Below are 18188 nucleotides of genomic sequence, written 5' to 3'. Positions count from 1 at the left end.
CACCACACCAAACAGTTGTAAAATACATGTTCTTATCAAGTGTGCAGGGAACATTCACTGTGATGCTGGGCCATAAAACAAATCTCAGTAAATTCCAAAAAATTAGGATCTTCTAGAGTGTATTCTCTGACCACAATGGAATTCAAATAGAACACAGTAACAGGGGGCACCTGGGTAGCTCGGTTGAGCATCTGACTCTTGATTTTGACTCAGGTCATGATCCCACTGTCCTGGGATCAAGCCCCATGTTGGGCTCCATGCTGAGTGTGGAGTGTGCTTAAGATTCTCTCTTCTTCTGTCTCTCTCCCCTTCTCATGCGCACGCTCTCTCTCTGTCTCTCTCTCTCTCAAATAAAAAGAAAATATGAATAGTTCTGTATTCACTATAGATATGAGATGCGTTGTCAAAAACCTTTTCATGAAGAAAACTCCAGGCCCAGGTGGCTTCACTGATGAATCATGAAACATTTAAGAAAACTCCTAATGCCTGTTACATCCTTTCAGAAAATAAACAAGGAATAATCGCTTCCCAGTTCATTTTAGGAGGCCATCAAAACCTGATTCCAAAATCTAATGGAGACATCTCATTACAAGAAGGAAGGATATAGATTGGTATCTTTCATGAACATAGACACAAAAATTCTCAAGATTTCAGCAGATCAAATCTAACCATCTATAAGAAAAGGATAATGCCTTAATAACCAAGTTTGGGCTTGTCCCAGGGGTGCAGAGTAGTTTTAACATTGGAAAATCATGGGTGCCTGGGTGGCTCAGTTGGTTAAGTATCCAACTCTTGGTTTCAGCTCAGGTCATGATCTCACTGTTTGTGAAATGGAGTCCACACCAGCCTTCAGGGTCCAAGCTGGGTGTGGAGCCTGTTTGAGATTCTCTCCTCTCTGCCCCTCCCTGCTCACAGTTCCCACTCCCACCCCCACCTCTCTATCAAAATAAGTAAACATTTAAGAAAATTGGAAAATCAGTCCGTGTCATTCACCCTAGTAACAAGATAAAGGAGAAAAACCAGAAGTCTGCACGCTTGAAAAAAGAGGGGGAGCTTCCTCGAGTAGATAAAGAGCATCTATGGAAAATCGACAGCTCGCTATGAAATAGTTAGTGCTCTGCCCATAAGGAACATAGCAAGGGTGTCCACTCCACTTCTGTTGAGTGTTCTACATGACATTTGAACAAATGCGTTAAGGGCAAGTTAAAAATAAAGGGCATGAAATTTGGAAAGGAGGAAATAAAACTGTCACCAGTCACAAATAACATCATTGCTTACATAGAAAATTTGAAGAAATCTACCAAAACAAAAAAGAAAATTCCAGGGAATCTACAAAACTACAAGGACATAAGTAAATTTAGCAAGGCTGCATGGTACAAGGTCATGCAAAAAGGGTTTGTTTGTTTGTTTGTTTGTTTGTTTGTTTGTTTTACTAGCATCAGCCATTATAGAATTTTATTGGAGGTTCTAACCAAGGAAATTAGGCAAGAGAAAATAGAGCAAATTGAAAAGGAAGAAGGAGGGGCGCCTGGGTGGCGCAGTTGGTTGAGCGTCCGACTTCAGCCAGGTCACGATCTCACGGTCCGTGAGTTTGAGCCCCGCGTCGGGCTCTGGGCTGATGGCTCAGAGCCTGGAGCCTGTTTCCGATTCTGTGTCTCCCTCTCTCTCTGCCCCTCCCCTGTTCATGCTCTGTCTCTCTCTGTCCCAAAAATAAATAAACGTTGAAAAAAAATAAATTAATTAAAAAAAAAAAAGAAAAGGAAGAAGGAAACTCTTCATAGATGACATGACCTTGTATATAGAAAATCTTAACAAATCCACACCAAGAAACTATTAGATCTAATAAAGTAGTTCAGCGAGGATATAAGATCAGTATATAAAAATCAGTTGTATTTCTATAAACTAGTCGTGAACAGTCCTTAAATAAGAAAATGGTTCCATTTACAATAACATGAAAAAGAATAAAATACTGAGGATCCAACTTAGCAAAAGAAATGCAAGACTTGTACGCTGAGAACTATAAAACATTGGTGACAAGAAATTAAAAACCTAGGGGCAACTGGCTGGTGCAGTCTGTTGAGCATCCGACCCTTTTTTTTTTTTTAACCCTTATTAGAGAAAGAGAATGCAAGTGGGGGAGGGGCAGAAAGAGCAAGAATCCCAAGCAGGCTCCTCACTGTCAGTGCAGAGCCCATTGCAGGGCTCCAACTCAGGCTGTGAGATCATGACCTGAACTAAAAATCAAGAGTCAGATGCTTAACCGACTGAGCCACCCTGGGTGCCCCAAGTGTCCCAGTTCTTGATTATGGCTCCAGTCATGATTCCCAGGTCAAGGGATCAAGCCCCACATTGGGCAACACACTGAGTGTGGAGCCTGCTTAAGATTCACTCTCTCCCTGGGGCACCTCGGTGGCTCAGTCGGTTAAGCGTCCGACTTCGGCTCAGGTCATGATCTCGCAGTCCATGGGTTCAAGCCCCGTGTCGGGCTCTGTGCTGACAGCTCAGAGCCTGGAGCCTGTTTCAGATTCTGTGTCTCCCTCTTTCTCTGACCCTCCCCTGTTCATGCTGTCTCTCTCTCTGTCTCAAAAATAAATAAATGTTAAAAAAAAAAATTAAAAAAAAAAAAAGATTCACTCTCTCTCTTTGCCCTGTTCACTCTCAAATGGGGGGGGGGGAGAAAAAAAGGAAAGAAATTAAAGACTTAGATAAATGGAAAGACATCCCATGTTTAAGGGCTGGAAAACAATTTTTTTAAGTAGTCTACGCCCAATGTGGGGCTCAAACTCACAAGACTGAGTCACACACTGCTCCAGCTGAGCCAACCAGGCGCCCCTGGAAAACAATCTTTTTAAGGTGGCACTGCGCCCCTAAATTGATTTACAGATTCAACACAATTACTGTCAAAAGCCCACCAGTCATTTTTGCAGAAATTGACAAGCAGATCCTAAAATGTATAGGGAAATGTAAGGGACACAGAATAACCAAAAAAATCTTGATTTCTATGTAAAAATGTTATTTGCATCATTGTATATAATAGAGGAGGATTTAAGCAAGCTAAGGGTCCTTCCATAGGAAAACAGGTGATTACTGTCCTTTATTGGAGATGTTGAATGAAAAAAGCAAGGTGTTACTATATATATTGCTTTTTTTAGGTGTGAGAAAAATATACCAAACTCTTTAACAGTCCCTAGCTATTATGAAATGTAGCAGGAGAGATCACTTGAAGGGAGGGCTTTGGCTTTTTAACTTGATATTTGAAATTTTTGTAAAAATAAAGAGGATTGCTGCCATTTAAAACATGCCAGGACAAGAATAGACAGATCATTTGAATTTTTTTAAGTTGCAAAATAAACTCTACTTCAGTGAAATTCTGTTACAGAATACCAGAAGGAGGTACCACAAATCAGAAGCAAAAGAAGGTTTAGTCAGTCAGTGATTTGGGGCAATTGATTAGCAGTTTTTGTAATTTGGGGGGGAATAATTTTAAAATGCATGGGGTGCCTGGGTGGCTCGGTTAAGCTTCCAACCTCAGCTCAGGTCATGATCTCACAGTTCATAAATTCGAGCCCCTCCCCTGCTCGCGCGTGCGCTCTCTCTCTCTCTCTCTCTCTCTCTCTCAAAAATAAATACACATTTTTTTTTTTTAATGTAAAATCTAGAGGAAAATTCTAGTCTTGAAACGTCAGGAAGGGGTTTAATCTTTTTAGATTTAAAATTGATAGTACTGGGGCCCTGGCTGGCTCAGGCAGAGGAGTGTGTGACTCTTGATCTTGGGATTATGAGTTCAAGCCCCATATTGGGTATAGAGATTATTAAAAAATAAAATTTTGGGGCGCCTGGGTGGCGCAGTCGGTTAAGCGTCCGACTTCAGCCAGGTCACGATCTCGCGGTCCATGAGTTCGAGCCCCGCGTCGGGCTCTGGGCTGATGGCTCAGAGCCTGGAGCCTGTTTCCGATTCTGTGTCTCCCTCTCTCTCTGCCCCTCCCCCGTTCATGTTCTGTCTCTCTCTGTCCCCCAAAAAATAAATAAACGTTGAAAAAAAAATAAATAAATAAAATAAAATAAAATTTTATAAATACATACATACATTAAAAATAGTGATAGTATCATAAGGGGAAAGGGTGGTCAACTGTAACATGTAAGCATTTAAATCTGTGTGGTTTAAAAGTTCCATTACCAAAATTAGAAGTCAAATAGCCAATTGCTGGTTATGGGCTGGAGGTGAGGGAGGGGCACTGATAGAATAGATTGGTGGTATAAATTTGGTCTTTTCCAGGGTTTCTGGCTCCTAAAACCCTTGTGATCCAAAGTGATGAGCTATAGGGTCATCTTTTGTTATAATAGTTTTGGTTTTGTTCCCAGTTCCTGAAATAGCTCCGGATAAATACTGAAGGTGAAATGGGCTTGTATTTTTTATTCATGACAAGCCCCTTTCAGCCGCCTGAGTTTATTGAGGTGGATTCTAGAAGTCTAGATAACCACAGGTTGGGGTGGGGGCTGATTACTAGGGAACCGACCCTGTGTTTAGACTGTTAGAACCCTCTGCCCTACCCCTTGACCTGAGAGGGAAGAGAGATTAGAGGTCAAACCACTGACCAGCAGCACCATGTAATCAATCATGCCTGTGCACTGAAGCCTCCATGAAAGGACCCGGATTGTGGGGTTCAGAGAGTCTGGGTGCGTGAACTCGTGCAGGTGCAGGGAGAGGGCACGGAAGCTCTGCTCCCCTTCCTGGGCACCTTGCCCTGTGCACCTCTTCCACTTGGCCATTCTACTAAATCAGAACCTAGTGAATTACCTGTTTATCTAAGTTCTGTAAGCTGCTCTAGCAACTGTCAAACCCAAGGGAGGGGATCATGAGAATCTCTGATCCACGGCCAGTCTTCCAGGGGACAGCCCGAGCTTGCAGCGGGCAGCGGGTGTCCGAGGACGGTGGGGGTGGGGGCTGGGACCAAGCCCTTCAACTGTGGGATCTGATGCTGTCACCGGCCAGTGGTGGTGGGGCCAGATTGAGTTACACTGTGGGGACACCCAGCTGGGGTTGCAGGATTGCTCGGTTCCGGAAACCACACGCCTGGTGACCAGGAGTGTCAGAAGTGAAGTACTGGGAATGATGAGTTTTGGAGCTTTAAAAAAGATTTTTTCCTTTAAAAACAATTCCTAAGATCTTCGCATCAGTACGACTGGAGTGTCTTGTTGTTTTTGGTCAGATGTGGTCCTATGGTGTTGGATGCTTTAATCAAGATTAAGAATGAAATCGATTCGACTTTGACTTTCCGACGATCGTGCAGAGAAGGTAAGCATCTCCTTCCTTATTAGGCTTTAGACCCTTATGCTTGGTGCCTGGGCCGGCCACGACTGAGACAGCTACCCGAACAGCTGGCCATCTGCTGGGTGACCTTGCTGTGAGTCGCGCTTCCTTTTCTTGGGTAAATGTGTCAAAAATTCGAACTGTAGTACAAGCTCTGGTTTCTGAATTTTCTTCCCGTCAGGAGCTTTATGTCACGTGGTCACTGCATCCGGCGGTCCCCGTGAGCCGTCACACCCTCAGGGACCAGCTTGGGTCTGCTAGCCGGCCACTTCCGCACCCCTGCCAAGCTGCTTGGCCGGGCGGCAGGCAGGGGGGACAGGGGGGTACGGGTGTGCCCCCACCCCCAGCTCCCAGCATTACGCACGCTCAGAGCAGCTGCTCAGTAGGCACATTCTGGGTGGGAACAGAGTTTCCCACAGTGTGCAGCCAGTGTCGCAGGAGCTGATTTCCAGCAGTATTCAGACCCGCGTGTTTTACTTTAATAGCCGTGTGTTTATATGATACGTTAGAAAAATATAATTACTAATGACAGTGTAACAGTGGTAAAGTTTTTTAATATAAATCTAAGTAAACATGAGTTGATTTTAAGAAAACCCCTAAATAATCTTTTACTGGTACATTTTGAGTACCAATCACAAAAGTCACAGAGGAATGCTACGAGGGCTGACTGGTCCCGATGGCCGTGGAGCACAGTCTGTGTGCCCGGCTCTGTTCTGTTCACTTTACACGGAATAGACCAGCCCTATTAGTGTTTACGCTGAGGTCCAGGGAGGTTAAGGGACTTCCAGAAAAACACACAGATAGTTGGGGAGCCAGGAGTCCGCCAGATTTGTCAGATTCCAGAACTGCACTCAGGCAGTACACTCTGCTGGCCAGGCTTGGAAAACCTGACAAAACGAAACAGAGGGTAGTGTGGGCCAAAACAAGTGATTGAATCTTCTTCCTAAAATAACCTTTCCATGGGGTGCCTGGGTGGCGCAGTCGGTTAAGCATCCGACTTCAGCCAGGTCACGATCTCACGGTCCGTGAGTTCGAGCCCCGCGTCAGGCTCTGGGCTGATGGCTCAGAGCCTGGAGCCTGTTTCCGATTCTGTGTCTCCCTCTCTCTCTGCCCCTCCCCCGTTCATGCTGTGTCTCTCTCTGTCCCAAAAATAAATAAAACGTTGAAAAAAAAAATTTTTTTAAATAACCTTTCCTAAAAAGAAAAGTCACTATAGATATTGGCCCATCACTTTTTAATCTTCGTTCTGCTGTACATTTCAGGTCATTCAGTCCTGCTTCTAAGACATCTGCTTTGATTCATCTAATCTTACAGGATGGGATTTAGTGTACCAAATGCTGACAGATATTACCATAGTTTGGCTGAGTCCTGCTGTTCAGGGAACATTCTGCTGTAATTAAACACCAACCTTCCCCATGTAAGTCCTGGCAACACAGGAAATATAGATGCTTTTCAGTAACCTTTCCCCGTAAGACTTTTTCAGAGCCAAGAATATAAGCTGTGGCCCATCTGGACTAAAAACTACGAAGCAGAATGATATTAATTACCACTCCTTTCTCTTCCCTTGTTGGTAAGAGAATTTCTAGGGGAGCCTTTTTCAGAGAAGAAGAAAATTTGTTTGTTTTTGAGAGAGAGCATAAGTGGCTCCAGGCTCTGAGCTGTCAGCACAGAACCCAACGCGGGGCTTGAACTCACAAGCTGTGAGATCATGACCTGAGCTGAAAGTTGGATACCTAACCGTCTGAGCCACCCAGGCACCCCAGATTTATTTTTTAAATTGTATGCCATCGCTTACAAAAGCATATTTCTCTGCTGGGATGCCAGGCTTACATAAATATATTGACGACATTCAGTCCCCTGGGGAACTATAGGAGTATTTGCTTAAGACACGCTTATTAAGATTCACAGAAGGGAGTGGTCTCACTAAAGTGATAACCCAGTGCACGTCTCACAAGTAATCACATTTCTCTGGCCTGATCTTCAAAAGACAGCTTCAGAGAAGTGAATTCATATTGCATGGTCATCTTTAAACTCTGAAATACCTAGGAAATTTCCATACACGGGACGTGAGTCCAGGCAAAGAGAAGTCTCATTTTCAGGGTCCTGCGTCAGCACCTTATTTTTGCTGTGCTTTGGTTTCAGTTAGCTCATTCTTCTCCTTGGAAGGTCAGTGCTCAGCCAGTTTACGTGGGTTTCATATCCCCAGAGCCGCTGCTAGTTTTGGTGAAAACAGAGTAAGAGTTCTATGTGGGTGATCCACACCCAGGCCTAAACCGGAAGATGACCAAGACAGTGCTGATTTGCTTTTGGTTTCTGTCTGTTAGAGTTTGAGTTCAAATAACAGGGACATTAAAAAAAAACTTTTTTTCCCCCCTGAAAATACATGAATCGTGGACCTAGGACTGATGTGGGCACTCTGTGATGCCACCAGTGCCCCAGGCCCCTTCTGTCTTCCAGCGCCATCTGTGGCGTGTCGATTCCAGCCTCAAGGTTGCCTCGTGGTCCCAAAATGGCTTTTGGAACTGTGGCCGTTAGATCTGCATTCCAGGCAGAAAGATGGAGGAGAGGGAAAACAGCATCACCTTCTGCCCCGGGTGGATTCTGTGTCAGTGCTGCCCCTGATGGTAGAGGAACAACATTCCAGAAAAGAGAGTTTGAAGCTGGACTGCCTGAGCCTGGGGGAGGAGGTGTTAAATGCATTCTCTCTATCAGGCATCTGTGGCTCTTGCGCGATGAACATCAACGGAGGCAACACTCTGGCTTGCACCCGCAGGATTGACACCAACCTCAGCAAAGTCTCCAAAATCTACCCTCTTCCACATATGTATGTGATAAAGGATCTTGTTCCCGTGAGTTTCTGCCTCCCTCCCTCCCTCCCATCCCCCCTTCTGTCTCCTATCCCCCCCATCCCTCCCCCTTTTTTATCTTCAGGGGAGAGGGGAAGAGGTGTGTGTGAGAGAGAGAGAAAGATACGTTATCACTTCTTTAGGGCAGGCTTTTTCCCTGAGTTAAGGAATTTGAATGGTGGAAGATAAACACACCTAGAAGATTCTCCAGCAGCTCATTTGGTGAGGATTGTTTGGGAATAACTGGGCACAAGACTGTAGAGTTGGAACAGTCCCAGAATCAAGAATTTGGCCATAACTACAAAGAATTCATGTGGAAAATCCCAGTGGGGAAGGCAACACTGGTTATGCGTTGGACTTTAATTTCTGCCTCCCCGTGTTTGACCACCTTCACTGGAGGGGCTATGGGATTGGAAGGCTTCCTGAGTGGGTGAAGGAGAGATTTCCGAGCCACGATTAATGCTGACCATTTCTCCTTCTGTAGTCTTTGCACAGATCCACGCCAAAGTGAGTCAGACTTCTGTAGGATCGGGGGGAAGTAGGGATTGTCCACGAAATGGGGTGAATAAGAAAGCTAAGGAGTGATGGTGAAATCTGACCCTTTTTTCCTTCTGCCTCTTAACTTCAGGACTTGAGCAACTTCTATGCTCAGTACAAATCCATTGAGCCTTATTTGAAGAAGAAGGATGAATCCCAGGAAGGCAAGCAGCAGTACCTGCAGTCCATAGAAGATCGTGAGAAACTGGTCATTAGTCCCCATTTATTGTCTTGCTTTGAGGAATCTTGTTGCCAAGATGCTTGCCAGGAAGTGTGGCTTGGGGGGATGGGGTGGGGAGTGGCAGCATGGGATCGTGCAGACCCTTTATTTAGTGTGTTCTGGAAGGAAACTGCAAGAGCATCTGTCCAAGGGCTGGACTGCCATCCTCTCGGGACCACGTGGGCAGTGTGAACCCACAAGGGCCCACGGTGGACCAGGGGTCTGGAGCAGGCCCACACTGCCTAGAAGGGCACGTCATTACCGTGTTGCAGGATGTTTGTCTTTTTCGAAAGAAACCTGTATGCAGATTACCAGGTTTTTCCAAGCTGACACCCCCATCAGAGGCTCTTTGACACTCGGGGGCAAATCAGACACGTCCTGGCCGTTGGTGGTCCTGCTTCCACCACCTGTTTTGCAGACAGGAGCAAAGGAGTTCATGGCAAAACTGGGACTAGAACCGTGCTGTTCTTTGCTGACACCGAGAGTCCAGGGATTGCTGGTCAGGGTGGGGGACAGCCCTGTCACTCTGAGTTCCAGTATCCAGGCTGTGAAGTGTTTTTGTTTTGTTTTTTTTTAATGTTTATTTATTTATTTTTGAGAGAGAAAGCACGAGCTGGGAAGGGACAGGGAGGGAGGGAGACAGAATCCCAAGCAGGCTCAGAGCTGGTCAGCACAGAGCCCGACGCGGGGCTCGAACTCATGAACCTTGAGATCATGACCTGAGCCGAAGTCGGACATTTAACCAACTGAGCCACCCAGGTTTCCCTGGTTGCTTTTCTTTGTTTTGCTTTTTTGGGGGGTTTGTTTGCTTTTAGGTAACAGAGGTGGTGTATTAAAGGATAAGTACATTGTACTTGGCCTTCAGAACTCTGGGTTCTAATCCAGCAAATGTTTACATTTTGGTTCCAAGATCTCTTTTTACAAATCTGATACATCCGTACAAGCCACCCCTAGGATTTTGCCAAGAAAACTCACATGCAAATAGTCACTTTGTTCACGTGCCGACCGCCGACCTCACATTCAGTCGGCTAGAAACCCGAGTCTCTTCGGCCTCGGGCCCCTGACCGCCCTTTCCCTCCGCACAGGACGGGCTGTATGAGTGTATTCTCTGTGCCTGCTGCAGCACCAGCTGCCCCAGCTACTGGTGGAACGGAGACAAATACCTGGGACCTGCAGTCCTTATGCAGGTGAGGTGCTCCTTCGTTGCTCTAAGAGAAGTTAAAACTGAGGCATCCAGAAGTCCAAGAGGACGGTGGCTTGTTGGCAACCAGGATGCCAACGGGCGTCCGTCACAGGCAGGGCAATGGGGTGCCTGGACTTCGCGTGGTTTCAGTACATCTTCTGCAAGATACCTCGTTTCTGTGTGGCGAGGGTCACCCCGAGGCAACGCACGCCCTGCAGATGTTAAAACGCATTCCCTGTGCACTTGTCTCTTGCTTCCCCACGTGCCCGCTTTCCCCAGACCACATCTGCCAGGCAGCCCCCCATCTCCCTCCCCGGGGAGTTTGGACGTGCAGGCCGGAGAGAGAAATTTGACTGAGGGGCAGCCTCCCAGCTGTAAGTTTGGAACTTGTTTCCAGGCTGATGAAAACCTGGAGCCCTGGGTTTAGGGGTTGCTTGGAGAGGAGGCAGCACGGCCTTTCTGGGCACATCGCTGCATGTGTACTCACTGCAGGGAAACTGCCTTTGTTCCTTCCCATAAAGCTGTGCTTTTTAAGTTTCTGGCCAGTGCTTTTCTCAGATTCTCGAGCAGCTCAAAAACACCAGTTCTCATTTCTCATCTTCCCACGAAAAGGGAAGCTCCGTGTGGTGTGACCACTTAGCAGCATTGATTCCCATCCACATAAAAGATCGAACGACGAGGCCCGTTCGTTCACCGTTGGCACCCGCACCATCGCTGTGAGGTGCTGGGGAACGGAGCCCCCTCCGCCTCCCTGCGCCAGCAGCCCGTGCTCCGGCGGTTGACCGCCTTCGGCCGGCTCATGCCAGGCTCCCAGATGGGCTGACCAATCACAGGAGTCTGTCGGTGGAACAAATATTAAATATCCTCTCTGGACAGAGATCTTAAGTCATCAGTCTACGGGAGACCGTGGGTAGGTGCTGTGAAGGCGGTTCCCTGACTCAGAAGCTGGGCATCCAGGAAGCCAATGAGCGCCTTGAAGTGATGAGGGGGCGGTGCCTGCTCGCATGTAATTAAGCACCAGGGTACCAGGTGCAGTGTGGCTCAGAAGTTGGGGGGTTGTTAATCAAGGGGGTTACTGAGGAGTTGGGGGGGGGGCCTTGCCTTGAAAGATGGCAGGACTTAAGGAGCAGAGACGAGGCCCCTAAACTGGGAGACTCCCTCCCTTCTGCACCCCTGCCTGGGGCTTTGAGCTGTGACGGGTTAAGCTGCCAGCTCAGCGCCTCGGCCCCCTGTTCCCCAGGCCTATCGCTGGATGATCGACTCCAGAGACGACTTCACGGAGGAGCGCCTGGCCAAGCTGCAGGACCCGTTCTCCCTGTATCGCTGCCACACCATCATGAACTGCACGAGGACCTGCCCCAAGGTACGAGGCGCCGGCAGCCCTTCGCCCTGCCTCCGGGCCGACGCGGCCGAAGCGGTGTGTGGCGTGTGCGGTTCCCTCCGTGTCCCTGTGCCTCCGTCTCGCAGCGTCGCACAGCCAGTCTGCTACGCTCTCGCAGCCAGCCCGTTCGTTCTCAGGGTCTTTTCTCGGTCTCAGCTCGAGCTCACCTAGCCTTCCCTCCCCTTCCTGCTCGTCCTCCTGCTTCCTGGACTTGCCCTGATTTCAGCTTTGGCCATCCGCCTGTCTTCTCTGCGTTTCCGTGCCACATCTGAGGCGCGTGGCCCGCTGTGGGCTGGCTGCCCTTCGGTCCAGGCGGTGGGCAGGGAGCAGCCTGGGCCACGCGGCTCAGAGCGTGGCTGCCCCTCGAGCAGGGACTGTAGACAGTGGGGTGAGTGGGTGAGCAGGCAGCAAGATGGAAACCGGGATGACCAGCCAGCAGCTTTAAAGAAAGGGTTGGGGGAGGCAGCCAAGTTTAAGCAGGACATCCAGGTGGGTAATTTCCTTCTTTTTTTGCCTGACACCCGTGTTTCCAGGTGCCCATCTCTGCCACGGCGCTTCTCGTGGTCCATCAGCAGTGGGGCCTGGTAGGGGCCCCCAGGCGGGGGTGAGGCTCTGCCCCCGGGACCTCTAATTTGTGGGGCAAGTTAGACCACTGACGTGCTCAGAACAGGTCCTGGCACAGTGAGCGCTCAGTAAATGGGCCCGCAGACGGGTGCCCGGCCTGTTCCAGACTCAGAGACAGCAGCTCCGGGGGGGCACTTGGCTTCTGGGTGCATTCCCTGGCGGGCGTCTTTGCATGACACATGGGAGCAGACAAGAACGGAGGCTGTCTGGGACCCATGGGAGGACACACAGGCCCAGATTGTTTGAACTGGAAGGAACCCTTTTACAGACGGGGAAGCCGAGCCCCCGGGCAGGAGTAGGGAAGGCAGCGACTTGCCAATGTCACTGTCGGGGCAGGGCAAGGCCAGAAAAGCAGGCCCCCAGCCTCCCAGACTAGTCTCTTCCTGCTGCCCCAGATCAGGTGGGCTCGTGTGTGCTGACCCACTAGTCCTGTGGTAAGCGGAGGCGGGCAGGGGCGCCGTGGACGCTCATCCCTCACCCCATCACCCCCTCCACCTCCCCAACGCAGCCTATGTTCCCCGCCTCTCATGTGCCTTTCCAGAGATTGCACGCTGTACCAAATGCATACAGGGCCTGTTCAGTCCCAGTCACTGCCTTTACCCCTTAATTTATTTTCGAGATCATTCCATAGCAGCCTTGGAAGAGTGTTCTCTCTCCTTTTCTTTCCTTCTGAAGATCTCTTTTTTTCTTTCTCTTTTTCTCTTTTCTTTCTTTCCACACATTTCCCCCCCTCCCCCACCGCCACCCCCCACACTATGGAAGTGCTTTATTGGCAGTAGGGTCGAACATACAAAAGGTTCTCAGCGGATGGGACCAGGCAGTCACGAGGATAGATGACACCATGAGTGAGGAGAGAGAGGGAGATGGCTTAAAAGAAATCCCATCATCTGGAGCATCCGGATCACAGCACTCCACAGCAGCCCGTGGGTCTCCTCCGACCATCCTGTTCCAGGGCTTCCCAGGACAGCCTCCTTGGCCTCGGGAGGCATCATAGTTACTCGGCCCCACCAGAGTGGGGACTGCAGGGCGGACAGCACCGGCTCCATAGCCCAAGATCGGGGGCATCAGGCCCCACGGAGTCCAGTATGGAGAGGGGAGTGCCGGGGTCAGGCCAGGGCGGAGCATCTGGGCAGGGCCAGCTGGCCGGACGGGCTTGATCTCAGGCAGAGCTGGGTGCTTGGCATCTGTGAGAAAGTTGTTAAAAGGTGCCACCTCCTGGAAAGAGGATCTCTTTTGCATTGTTGGTGGGAATGCAAGTTGGTGCAGCCACTCTGGAAAACATCATGGAGGTTCCTCAAAAAACTAAAAATAGAACTACCCTACGACCCAGCAATGGCACTACTAGGCATTGATCCACAGGATACAGGTGTGCTGTTTCGAAGGGACACATGCACCCCCCATGTTTACAGCAGCACTATCAACAATAGCCAAAGTATGGAAGGAGCCCAAATGTCCATCGATGGATGAATGGATAAAGAAAATGTGGTGTATATATATACAATGGAGTATTACTCGGCAATCAAAAAGAATGAAATCTTGCCATATGCAACTACGTGGATGGAACTGGAGGCTATTATGTTAAGTGAAATTAGTCAGAGAAAGACAAAAATCATAGGACTTCACTCACATGAGGACTTTAAGAGACAAAACAGATGAACATAAGGAAAGGGAAACAAAAATAATATAAAAACAGGAAGGGGGACAAAACATAAGAGACTCTTAAATATGGAGAACAAACAGGGTTACTGGAGGGCTTGTAGGAGGCGGGATGGGCTAAATGGGGAAGGGGCACTAAGGAAGCTACTCCTGAAATCATTGTTGCACTATATGCTAACTAATTTGGATGTAAATTTTAAAAAGTAAAAAATAAAATTAAAAAAATAAAATAAATTAAAAAAAAAAAAAGTGACACCTCCTGGGAGCCTGGGTTAAGCGTCCACCAGACTCAGGTCACAATCTCATGGCTCGTGAGTTCGAGCCCCGTGTCACAGAGTCTGCTTGGGATTCTCTCTCCCTCTCTACTCCTCTCTCCCCCTCTCTCTCTGTCCCTCACCCTCCCTCTCCTTCCCCCTTCCTCCCTCTCTCCCTTTCTCACTGCTTCTCTCCCCCCTCAAAATACATAAGTAAACTTTTTAAAAAGTGCCACCTCCTTCTTCACTCCCTCAGTTTCCTCTGCACGCTTGTTGGAGCTGCGTGTGCGTACAGATTCAGGCCCCTGAGAGGGCAGTGCCACTCCCCGCCCCCCCCCCCCCAGTCATGCGTGTTAGAGGTGGCAAACTTCCACTTCCTGCTCAGGGCCCCTGCGACCCACACTGTCATTTCAAGGGTAGAGTTGTGCTTCTAGAAAGATGGGGCTCTCTTCTCACCTCGGCTGCGTCCTTGTGTCCCTGCTGAGGCGGCCGGCGCTCACTGGGCTGGTCATGGTGCCTCCTGCGGGATCAGGGTTACTGGCCAGTCAGGCTGCCACGGGAGCTTGGGAAGGGTCCCCAGGGAGGGCCCTTCCTTCCCGGCACCCATGAGGGCTCTTGTGTGTCCACGGGAACGTGTAAGAGACTGAGGGCTGCCGGCTGGTTGGGACGCCGGCTGGTTGGGACACCGGCCGTGGCCGCGGAAGAGCTGCCCTTTCCTGGACGTGCGTGCGTCTCGAGCACACGGCCCCCGTGGGTCTGCGCAGGGGGGCGGGAGGGGTCACCAGAGCCGTCCGGCCACTGTGAGGTGTCTGCAGGTGGACACCGGGGAGCCCTGAGCCCCAGCCCCTGGCTTTGAAAGGATGAGATTCGCATCGCCTTGCTTTGACCCCAGCCCCGCTTGAGGGGGTCTCGCCCCAGGCCCTGGGTTCTTCATTCAGTCTCACGTACCCTTTGGTACTGATTCTCTTTTCTCCTCTCAAGGGGCTGAATCCAGGCAAAGCTATTGCTGAAATCAAGAAAATGATGGCCACCTATAAGGGGAAGAAAGCGTCAGTGTAACTGTTCCCACGCTAACCGCGACTTAACCGGCCCAGCTGGACATACTTTGTATCCAATTTGAGGTCTTGATTTTCCATGAATACAGCATGTATAATAAAGATTCTAAGAAATAAATAAATGTTATTCTACTTTATTAACAAAAAAGCACGCCTGTTCCTTTTACTTGCTGAAGAGGGATGCACGGGTGCCAGAAGGAAGGGCCCTTATCCTTGAAGAGGGCCCGACCCTGGAACTGAGCCCCTGGGGGTAGGGCAGGGTCCCGGTGGACAGGCCTGCTGGGCCTGGGACTTGTTCCCTTTGCCCTTCCCCCATGGGACCCCCTCGGTCAGCTTCCTCCTCCTCCTCCTCCTCCTCCTGGCCTCTTGGTCTGCCCATGTGGGGGGGGGGGGAGGGGTTGTGACCCTGCCCACCTCACCCCTGCTGCCTGCAGGAGGGAGTGTGCCCGTTCACTGATGGGAGCTCTTGTCCTACAGCCTCCCGGGTCCTGCAGCTTTCAGTATCAGAATTACTTCGAGCCACGTCTTGCTAAGTCAGTTAGACGCCTCCGGCACAGAGCAATGACCGGGATCAGCTGTGACCTTGAGTTCCACGGCTGACCTCAGGAGACCTCTCCAGGCAAGCACGAATTCCCAACACTGCCACCTTGGCTGTAACGCTCTGCCACGAAGGCAGCAACACTCACTGAAAAGACAGACGGTGCAAAAAGTGCGGCAGGCCGGAAACGGAAAGCCCCGCAAACGCCCCGAGTCCCACACCGCCTCCCCCACTGACAGCTGAGGCACTTCCTTCCAGACCTTTCTGCCATGACAAATGGGCATACAGAAAGCTTTCCCTTCAAGAATAGAGTGCAGGGGCCCCTGGGTGGCTCAGTCAGTTAAGCGTCGGACTTCAGCTCAGGTCATGATCTCACAGTTCGTGGGTTCGAGCCCCGCGTCGGGCTCTGTGCTGACAGCTCAGAGCCTGGAACCTGCTTCGGATTTGTGTCTCTCTCTCTGTTCCTCCCCCACTCGCACTCTGTCCCTCTCAAAAATAAAGATTAGGGGCGCCTGGGTGGCTCAGTCGGTTAAGCGCCCGACTTCAGCTCAGGTCACGATCTCGCGGTCCGCGAGTTCAAGCCCCGCGTCGGGCTCTGGGCTGATGGCTCGGAGCCTGGAGCCTGTTTCCGATTCTGTGTCTCCCTCTCTCTCTGCCCCTCCCCCGTTCATGCTGTGTCTCTCTCTGTCTCAAAAATAAATAAACGTTAAAAAAAAATTTTTTTTTAAATAATAAAGATTAAAAGAAATTTTTAAAAGTACATATATATATATACACACACACACATACAGTGCAATAAGGGTCGCCCAGGTGGCTCAGTCATTGAGTGTCCAACTTCAGCTCAGGTCATGATCTCCCGGTTCGTGGGTTCAGGCTCCACGTCCGTGCTGTCAGCACAGAGCCTGCTTGGGATTCTCTCTGGCCCTCTCTGCCCCTCCCCCACATGTGCGCTCATGCTCTCTGTCAAACATTCTTCATAAAAGATTTTATTTTTTTAAGATTTTATTTTTTAAGTAATTTCTTCACCCATCATGGGGCTCAAACCCACAACCCCAAGATCCACGGACTGAGCCAGCCAGGCACCCCGAGAATTACTTTTCTTTCTAAGGCTGAATAATACTCCATTGTGTGTAGATGCCACAGTTTGCTGGATCCATCCATCTCTCGGTGGATACTTGGTTGCTTCCACGTTTTAGCTATCACCAATAATATAACAGCTTTCTATTCTCACCGCACAATATATAAGGGCCTCTTTGGTGCTAATAATGATCTGCCTCAGTGTGTGTGTGTGTGTGTGTGTGTGTGTGTGTGTGAGATTTATTGTCCACCTTAGCCTTTGGAACCACTGGTTAAGTGTTTGGTGGGGCAGGTGCACAGTGATTCTCTACTGCTGCCCATTCGGGCAAGCCCTCCTTACGTTCAGGAACACTCCAAGGCTGCTTTTTAACTCCCAGCAGTGAGATCATCCAGGAAACAAAGGCCTCTTGCATCGTGAGGCAGGCAGCCAAGAAAAATGTCTGACTCACCCAGGATGAACCTTTAATGAGCATTGGTGGCTTTGAAAAGGGACAGTTCAAAAGCACTAGTCTTGTCTCCAGCATTACTCATTACGAGAGGCGAGGTGCTGGGGGGTGAAGATGAGCAAGATACGTTCCCTGCCATCCCTGCCAAGGTCGCCAAATTAAAACACACACACACACACACACACACACACACACACACACACACACCAAAAAAAAAAAAAAAAAAAAAACCACAAACATTGTATTATTAGAAATTCAGAACAGGGTCCTCGCCTTAAAGTATAGCATCTCAGATGCTCGACCACCCCAGTGAGACCACACGGGTAACCCATCCTCTGGTGTTGAAGCCTAAACCCGGAAGTGAGAACTGAAAAACCCCCGGGGCAGCCCCCATACCTTCCATACCGTTGACACCCAATTCAGCCTCGGGGAGGTCACATTCCTTGGATTCATGGATAATTTGACTTTGCTTCTAATATCTAGGTCTGCAGAGAAACATAAGTTTTTCCCACGAATAACATGATGGCTCAGAAAGACGAGCTCTGCCCCCCCAGCTGCTGGTACGAGGCAGTGTCCTGGGAGTTGTCACTGCAAATCTGCCTCAGGGCACGTCAGATTTGTGGCTTCAGGGCACCCCGTCTCCACCGGGGCCAAATGGGAACACGGTACCAACCGATAGTTGTATTGACTGCTTATTTCATCTTTCCCTGGATTGCATGCAGGCAACTGTTCTATTTTTAACAGTCACAAAGGCTCGTTCTAATAAAAACTGCAGATCTGAGCGGAGAGACGGTAACCTGTCCTTTGTGCTACTTCTGTGCCCCGATTGTGTCCGGACGATGTGCCTTCATCTGCAAAAGTAATACTGTGGAATTCGTCCAGTTTCTCTAAGCCACGTCTTCTTACCTGGTCGTTGGGCAACTTTAACTTCTGTGCCTCTCTTTTCCTATCTATAAAATGGGCATTAACAGCATTCGCCTACTAGAATTGTGGTTCAAGTCTCAATGAGAATAAATGTTAAGTTCTTACTCAAAAAATAAGTATGTGAGGTGATAGATGT

General features: G+C 49.3%; 1 protein-coding gene across 3 annotated transcripts in view; it reads left to right on the top strand.

Annotated features, from left to right (window-relative positions):
- Positions 1 to 15923, top strand: part of SDHB (succinate dehydrogenase complex iron sulfur subunit B) — a 31368-nt gene extending 15445 nt beyond the window's left edge. The window contains exons 4-9 of one of the 3 annotated variants that reach the window (XM_045475814.1): positions 5211 to 5296; positions 8024 to 8160; positions 8786 to 8902; positions 10000 to 10101; positions 11338 to 11460; positions 15545 to 15923. In XM_045475814.1, the coding sequence (XP_045331770.1) occupies positions 5211 to 5296; positions 8024 to 8160; positions 8786 to 8902; positions 10000 to 10101; positions 11338 to 11460; positions 15545 to 15667 (688 nt within the window). In that variant the 3' untranslated portion in view covers positions 15668 to 15923. Of the gene's footprint in view, positions 1 to 5210; positions 5297 to 8023; positions 8161 to 8785; positions 8903 to 9999; positions 10102 to 11337; positions 11461 to 14993; positions 15216 to 15544 lie in introns of those variants that run through there. The other 2 variants (XM_045475812.1, XM_045475813.1) reach the window with 2 other exon arrangements.
- Positions 15924 to 18188: the final 2265 nt, after the last annotated feature.

The sequence above is a fragment of the Leopardus geoffroyi genome, chromosome C1, assembly GCF_018350155.1.
Source record: "Leopardus geoffroyi isolate Oge1 chromosome C1, O.geoffroyi_Oge1_pat1.0, whole genome shotgun sequence".
NCBI lineage: Eukaryota > Metazoa > Chordata > Mammalia > Carnivora > Felidae > Leopardus > Leopardus geoffroyi.
The sequence above is the reverse complement of the archived record's forward strand: the minus strand, read 5'-3'. Positions and strand labels throughout refer to the sequence as shown.